The following is an 8,848-nucleotide window of genomic DNA, read 5'->3' as shown; positions in this document are numbered from 1 at the left end:
GAAAGAGGATAGAACGAGAACATGCCTCTTCAACCATGGAGAGTAGCTTGACCTTCCTTCTCTGATGCTCGATCCGATCCGCCGCCGACAACGGAGGATGATCCTTCCCCGCCGCCGCCGCCGGAGAAGAAGACCCTCCGCCTCCGCCTCCGCCACTGCCGCCGCCGCTCGTGGTAGGGTTGGCAGTGTTTCTACCGTACTTGCTCTTCTTGAAATGTCCTCTTCCGACACTACAGAACTCCTCCAACAACTCTTGCGCAGCTTTCGTGTACTTTGAGTTCCTCAAGATGTTGATCCCTGCAATTGAGGAGGATGAGGAAGATGCCGATGGCGAGACGAAATGACCTACCGCTTGATGATGGTGATGGTGGTGATGATGAGAAGAATCTAATAGACCCTTGAAGTGGTTGTATTGATGATGAGCCGGGGTGTTAGATGAAGGTGAAGCACCGGCCATTCCGTGGTTGTTTCCGTAATAAATGTTCCTATACTCCTCGGCCTTGGCCGCCGCCGCCAGGGACGAAGAAAGAGACAAGGAGAGGCCTTGTCCTCCTTCCACGTGGACGGTCCCGATCTCTGCGCTGGCGGCTACTTGGCCGTGATGTTGATGATCCGACCACGTGAACTGTTGATGAAGCTGGTGTTGGATAGCGCTGTTGTTGTTGTTGTAAGCTGTTGAGTAGTCTTGATGATGGTTCGGTAGTAACATGTGAAGAGTCGAGTTGTTGTTGGTTGTCGACTCTTGCGGCGGCGACGGAGACGGTGACCGTTGCGTTGTCGGTTGCGGCGGAGGAGGGTTCATCAAGAAAAGCTGCATGGCTGCGGCGGCGGCGGTGGCGGAGTCCATGGCGTTCATCCCCGGAATATTCTGGTGACGGTGACGGTGTTGCTGCTCCAACAACTGTCTTGTAGTGACTGAATTGGTCGGATTGTAACTCGGCGGTAGGGATTGGTCGAGAAGTTCTCCGGAGGCTGATGGGCCGCCGGGGAAACTGAACATTTCCGACAACATTCCGGCGGTTTCGTAGACTGGAATCCCAGCTCCGGAGGCGGAATCTTCGTCTATACCCACTTGTTGCGGCGGATGCTGGGATTGATGAGTTGTCAGAGTGGAGGATGATCGGTCGAATCCATTGGAGAAGGTGAAGATGCTTTGGTGGTTATGGTGATGATGATGATAATCTTGGGACATAGAAAGATCTGATGATGATGATGATGATGATGATGATGATGATGGTGAATTGTTGTCCAGAATCTTGATGGACTGATGGTGGGAAGAGATGATATTCGGAGTTGTAGCTATTCCCATGTGTTCATGAATTCTTCAATCTTCTTCTTCATATCTCCTCTCTCTCTCCTCGGAAGGGTGTGTGATTGATTGTGTACACATACACACTTGATCGGATCCTGCAGTATCAGAATTTAAGGATCTATTCAGACAAAAAGAAACACTTTGGTCGCCGAGAATCTAACACGACAACACTAACCAACCCAGCTGAAAAAAAAAATTAATGTAAAAAAAAAAGAAGAAGAAGAAGAAAGGAGTCAATCTCTTTCTTCAACCCCCTTTCCTGGGTTCTTACTTTCAGCTTCGGTCATCGTCTGTATCTATAACACTCGGAAACACATATACACACGCATACACACACACACACGTTTGTAGATGACGAGGTTATGGTAGAAAGCAGACTGTAATACCTTGGAGTTGCAGAGAGAGAGAGAGAGAGAGAGAGAGAGAGAGAGAAAGAGAGAGAGAGAGAGAGAGAGAGAGAGAGAGAGAGAGAGATGGAGATGGAGATGGAACTTAGGTATCGTTTTTTATGCGAAGTCTCGCTTTCTCTGTCTTCCTCTTCTTCTCTGCTAGTGCGAATTCTTTTCAGCAAATTCTGGAAACCATTAAAAAAGAACTATAAAAGAAAAGAGATTAAAGAAACATTCATAAATCTCTCAAAGGAAGACAAAGAAAAAATCTGGGAGAGAGAGAGAGGGAGAGCAGTCGCTGTTCTTTCTTCTTCACCTCCCTTTTTAACCCACCAATCTTCTTTATCATCATAATTATTTATTTTTGTCCCCTATTTTTAAAAAATATATTTTTATGCTCTCATTTTTACAAATTGGTTATTTTAAAAACAATTGGCAAAGGTATCCCATTTCAATAACGATTAAAAAAAGGAAGAAAGAAAAGGATACGGAATTACCGAAAGGCCTCGTGTATTAAAATTGAAATGGCCTATATAACACAAAAGTCATCGATTTTATTATTATTATTATTATTATTATTATTATTATTATAGGATAACATATGCTAATAAGATTTCATTACGTTACGCAAAAATATTGATCATTTTCCCGGAAAAGTGGGTTGCTATCAACATTTTAAATGAGTTATTTTGGTAACTAAATCAAAAGCAGACTAAAAAGGGACAAAATAAAGATAAGGTCAGTCCAAGGTCATATCCCAACGATCCAAACCACCACCATAAATACTTCCACTCTTTTTTTTTTTCGTTTTGAAATTCTCACATCGTCCTCATCAATCATTGTTCTTTTATCCCTTAGGTTTATGGCCTAGGTTATTTGCCGGTTTCCCGAAAATATAGATTATCAATATAATAATAACAAACTCTTAATTTATAAATTTTTTACGCATCCATTAAATTAGATATAAATCTCATGAACTTGTACCAATGTACAAGTTTCATGTATCCGCAACCAATTGTTAGGACAGATGCATGGTTTGAATATTTTAAACGTTCCAATAAATACGCATAACAAAATTGCAATTATTCTAACGTAAAGATTCGATCGTAAACAAAGTTTAGAACCCTAAAAATCCATGCCAATAAATTAAGTACGAATCTGAAAAGAGTATATGATACTAAAGATGTGAATGAATTAACCACTTCAAACAATATTTTCCTCCACTTTAAAGCGTAAGAATCGGCATTTGGGTATCTTACAAGCACGATTTAAGTAGTATTTGGAAGATAATGAAACCATGATAGTTCGCACGTGTAAAGGGTATGATCGGCACGTGGCAAGGTTCAAGTGACAAAGTTAGGTTTGTGTGGGGATCTCGATTGCTTATGAAAACCACATATAACCGCTTTCCGGTTTGGCAATGTCGAGATGAGCATGTTCTCCTTTCGACTCATGTCCTTTCCTTTTTTTTTAATTATTATCCTAAATCTTTATTATTATGTAAATACAAATTGTTGAGATTACAAAATATAATTACCTTTTGTAATAGCTGATAAATATCGCGTGTCATGTTTTATATGTAGTATCCTATTGTATATTACAGGAAAAATAACAAAAACTCACACCAATGTATCAATATCCTACGCAATTTTTTAATTCATAAGAAAGTTACTCTCGGATTTAAAATTTAACAATTTCTGATAGCGACTCTAAACGATATTAAATTTCTCTATTTTTCATTAACGGGACGGATGACGTGGTATAGTACATATTATCATTGATTCAGGTCACCAACTAGATGGCGGTCGAATGGTCTGGTGGGTGATAAAATTATTTCAAGATTTTGGGTTCGATTTAACTAGTGGAGAGGAGGAGGCACAATTAATTGCGTGATTAAAAATTGATTTCGGAATTAGGAGATTAAGTGGGTCGAAGGCCAAATGAATATTCAGATTATTAAAAAAAATTCATTGGTTCGGTCTTTTGGGTTATTCGTTCTCCAAAGTTTTATAATTAATATGATTAAATTTGATAGCCAAATGCATACATATGGATATAGTACCGTATGAATTCTATATAGGAAATTGCAGATTCGGCTGTCTTCTTTGTAATATAACCGTCCAAGCATATCATATTGATATTGATCCGTTTGTTTTATTGAAAAGTTGCCACATTCGATTTGACACGTGTATCCTGAAAACGGTTAGAGACATCTTCGACATGCAATTGTAGGTTATATATCCACAAAGGGATAATTAATTAATGGGAAGGGTCGAAAGCTGAATTAATGTGCAGTCCACTTATATATTATATACAAGAAAATCTGTCCATATGTTACATATATGTTGGAATCTATCATGTCAGAATCAGAGATAGCACATCAATATTTTTTTCAGCACGCAAATTGAGTTCAATTATCTTTATATTTAATCTAAAGTTTTATTCAAGTGGCTCTACAAGGACACTATAGAGTATTACTACTTTTATTTATTTTGATTTTTTTAAATTGAAAAATAGCCTTTTTTCCCACGGGCACTATATACAATGCGTGCACATTTGTTTAATCGTCTTTGCATGCTCTCCAATAATGTTGTGTGTGTGTCTATATATATATATATTATATATATGGGAGTGTTAATTAATCAATCACTTTTTTTAGCATTTAATATATGAAATATGCAAAGTATCCAAATATCTTTAGAGAATTTACTATATTAGCGCCTTTATAATTTTGTGAAAGCAATGCCTTTTGAAATCACATATACAACAATATCGCAGGGACAAATGGGTCCACGAGGTTATGCGGTGAAACAAAAAACCAACTCGAAGGTATCATCAAACCCTAGTGTTCTTCCGAGGTTTCTTAATTTTGCAAATTAGAATTATATTGCATTTTCATGGAGAAGATGGCAACCCAATAATGATTCTTGAACTAATCTTCCGAATGGTTAATGGTGTTTTTCCGTAAGTGTTTTTTATTGAAAACATTGTGAAAATCATGCATAAATAAATATCTTAAATAGGTACAAAGACCATGTCTTTTGGCAAATCAAAGTCCTAATCTTCAAAAATGGCCTTGAAAATAATGTGCGAGTTATTTTATGTATATATGTATATTAAAATTATTTTACGTAAAGATATGCATTAATTACATATTTGAATTATAAGAAAAGTGGTTACGCATGATATTTTCGATCAAATAATTAGTTCTCCCTCTTCCACCTAAAAATTTCATCTATCATTTCATTTCCTTTAAATGGAGAAAAATTAAAATGGAAAAGGAGAAAGATGGTCCTTAAAATTCTCTAAATACATTTAATGAGATCTTAAGTTATAATTTTTTTTCCAACTGCAAACCGGATTGACAATTGACAGCCCAACCTTCTCCTCTCCTACCACATATGTCTTTTTCTTTTATTTTTCAAGTTTTTTTTTTCTTGTTGAAATTTGTGAGGTGAATCTCTCACGTGAATCCCACCCTCCACTCACACGTTTGCACAACCATAAGTCACGTGCCAAAACTCCCTTTTTCGCACGTGTGGTGTGGTGTGATCGGTCTCCCCCTTCTTCAACGCATTTACAAGCGATCGTTGTTGTGTTTATGGTGCCAAATCTCTTTATACACTTAACTTATGCATTGCCATTCTTCCACGTTATCGGCCTCTTGTCCTTTCCTTCATCATTTTTTCCACCTTATTAGTCTCTCTCTCTCTCTCTCTCTTTCATTTAGGGTTTAGGGTCTTTATCTTATAACTTATACCCTAGGGTTAGGGTTTGGAAGCAGTCATGCAAAACTTCCAGATATTGAATTTCACGAGATAATTCAAAAATGGGATTTGTAGTAATTTCTTTTTTATTATTTTTTAATCAAATGAGGAAGAACGTGGTTTTTTTATACTACTAAATCGAATCCTATCAAACTAAACCAAATCGGTCTAAAAACAGACATCATTTTTTTTTTTGAAAAAAAAAAGATAAAAGAAATTTGGATGAATATATATTTCAAATATAAATTATATAACCAGAGCAAGTGATTACTATACGTAGTTGTGCACTAAGAGAGAATAAGTACGACATGATTACATATGTTCTCGTTTGACTGCATGGTTAATGCATACAGCATAATTAGTGCATATATATATATATATATATATGTATATAATATACAAACACTTGTAATAGCTGAACTGCAGATTTTTGGGTAAAGGATATGTAACGTACGGACAACCTTAAATTCGGTTTCTGGTTCAGGTAATTTAATAAGAAGGCAAAAGCAGATTCGCTAAAGACAAGGGTTTAGAAAACCAACGCAATATCTGATGAGCTCTCATTGCGACAAAGCATTCAATGATGAAATTACAACACGCAGTAATCATCATTTCGTTATTTCCTCATTAATTTTGTTTGCTGCGAAATTTCAATGCACCTTGTTTTTTCCTTATGAAACCGACGCCCGCCCCCTCGCCTGTTTGTTTCATTTCTGCGTAAGAATTCCGAATTTTGTTGTAGGCAATATCGATTTTAGCGGTTGAGAAATTAGGACTATAATAAAGTTTCCGCCATGTATAAAATAAAAAACTGATAATTAAGAATATAATTACATTTATATTAGTTTTGAAATTTGGGATATTTAAGGCAAAGTAGTGATCAAAGAGTTTGGCAAAAGGGAAAGGGAGAACGAAAGGCAAAAGAAGGATACCAGTACAAACAGCATAACGCTTGTACGAGGAAGCGCCAAACATCAAAATATACGTATTCAAGTAATATATATATATATATATATATATATATATATTCTCTAAGTTCAAAATGTTGATTCTACCCAAAAACAAACAATAAAATCAATATGTTGGACATAAAACGTTTTATCAAATGTTTCACAATGACTCGTATATCCTTATTGATTCAATTTTCTTTTATTCTGATCTTTCATCATTGCCAGCATAAAACACATCATCTATCATATGAGTTCACTTTTCACACACACAAACACAGACAAACAATGTGTGTGTGTGTATATATCTGTGTATATATATATATATATTCATGAGTAATGTTAGGGTGAGACCACAAAAGGGGCTTCTGAGAATGGCAGCGATGGTCCCTCTCCTCATTCCACTTTTTGTCTTTTTTATTCTCTTTATCGTTATCTTCTTTATTTATTTAATTATTCGTTTGTTTTCTTATTAGTTTTTTTTTTTGCTTTTGTGTTAGATGCTTTTGTTTTGTCTTCTGCTCGCCTTTTAAGCATATACTGTTTTTTTGCAACTTAAGAGTGCTTTGTCTAAGTGGTGTGACCACAAGTTCACTATGTTTTCTGCTTTCCCTTTGGGATTTGCCCCATTTATATATATAATTGTACTATATATATATATGTATATACACGCACATATATATATGTGCATGTGTGAGTTCGTGCATGGGCCCTTCGAATCTAGGCATATGACATGTTGTTGCTTTGTTAACTAGTCTTTTTCCTTTGTCTTTTTAAGATTCTGACGGTTGTTCCCTTCAAATTTTAACCGCTATTCATCCACACAAAAATTGATTCAAATGGTTTTACCCCATTGGGTCATCTATATATATACTGAAGAGGAATTTTGTTTTAGTTTTTATATATTATTACATATTAATTGGACTTTTCGTATAAAGACTGTTTTGAACCCAAATGTTATTAAATGAGGTAATTAAATATATTTCTTTGGCTAATATATATTAGGATATGAAAGGTCTAACTAAGGGATATTGCTAGGGTCCAGTGCATGCACACTTTGACTTTGAATGGATGTGATCTTTAACTTGTTTTAGGCTTTTGATATCATTAGGACCATTGCCAAACCGATGCAATGAGTGCAAGAAACCTCGAGCTGAACCGTCGTATTATCAAATTATTATATAATTATACATCACAGATCACATATAATCGATTAATATATGACCTTGACCATATAAAATTATATATATTGATTCTTGACCCAAGTTATTTGAATTTTGATTTGATATTCATGTTTGTGTGTATATAATGCTGTAAAAAGCATGTCGTTGTATATTTGTGGCGATATAATCAAACGAAAAAACACACGTCATTAATAAATATGTAATTTCCATAATCATGAGCAATCATACCTTAATTATAATATCAGCTGAAGATTTGAAAATCCTTACCTATAATGATGTTAAGCTCTAACTAACGAGCTTTCCTACGTGCATAAATTAATATATGTACTCATTTATTCATTACACGCACATAAATGCATAGGACAAATATAGGAAAATAGGATTAATTAAGATCTTAATTTGTATCAAAGTCATCTCTCGCTCCACCATTGGTTCAAATTTTCTAAAATTGCATAAGGAACAGTTACAAAGATAAATCATAATACAAATGATTGAGTTTTGAACGCCTGAAGTCATGCTATTCTGTAATTCGCCATCTTTGTAAAATATATAAGAAATAAAACAACAAAATGTTGATTATAATTAATATTTTTCGAATTTTTAGCCTGATTTATGTGTATGAAATATGTATATTTAAGACAGTACGCGGGTTTCTATAAATATATTCTGTGTGGGTGCCCCATTAGAAAATGACTGTTGACTGTTGACTTGGTACGCGTTACATGTCGAAGGCTAATTAATAATAAAATCGTATAAAATATGTTATAAGTTATCTAAACGCCCATGAATTATATATCCAATATATATATATATATATAAGGTAATGGAGTGATATATAATGCTTGTCTCTCGTTTGAAAGGTTAGTAAGGCAAAATTGACATGTAGGGATAGAGAACAAAACAAGAACTGTTTTTCCTCTGTGACGGTCAATTTCTTCCCCCCGACTCGGTACTTTTTGAGCCAAGGGACCAACATTCTCATCGTCTCCTGTCTCCCATTTCTCATTATTTGTTTTATATTTCCAACGCATTTTTATCCGACTTCTAACAAATAAAAATACACACACACACACGCATATATATATATATATATATATATATGCACACAATGAACGTAACAAATCTCTGGGATTTTTATCACTGTTTATCTTGTCCAATGTCATAGAACACATATATATATATATGAATGCCCATCTGTTATATTGTCAAGAGAAGGTATTTTTTTTTTATAATTTTGGTCCGGCTTACC

At 35.1% G+C, this 8,848-nt stretch overlaps 1 protein-coding gene across 2 annotated transcripts in view; it reads right to left on the bottom strand.

Annotated features, from left to right (window-relative positions):
- LOC104819815 (BEL1-like homeodomain protein 4) overlaps positions 1 to 1,985 on the bottom strand; it is a 6,347-nt gene extending 4,362 nt beyond the window's left edge. Inside the window, exons 1-2 of one of the 2 annotated variants that reach the window (XM_010550073.2) lie at positions 1,584 to 1,985; positions 26 to 1,407 (exon numbers count right to left, since the gene is read on the bottom strand). In XM_010550073.2, coding sequence (XP_010548375.1) covers positions 26 to 1,309 — 1,284 coding nt within the window. In that variant the 5' untranslated portion in view covers positions 1,310 to 1,407; positions 1,584 to 1,985. The remainder of the gene's footprint in view (positions 1 to 25; positions 1,408 to 1,583) is intronic. The other variant, XM_010550074.2, reaches the window with a different exon arrangement.
- Positions 1,986 to 8,848: the final 6,863 nt, after the last annotated feature.

Source organism: Tarenaya hassleriana, unplaced genomic scaffold, assembly GCF_000463585.1.
Source record: "Tarenaya hassleriana unplaced genomic scaffold, ASM46358v1 Cleome3, whole genome shotgun sequence".
Taxonomy (NCBI): Eukaryota; Viridiplantae; Streptophyta; class Magnoliopsida; order Brassicales; family Cleomaceae; genus Tarenaya; species Tarenaya hassleriana.
The sequence above is the reverse complement of the archived record's forward strand: the minus strand, read 5'-3'. Positions and strand labels throughout refer to the sequence as shown.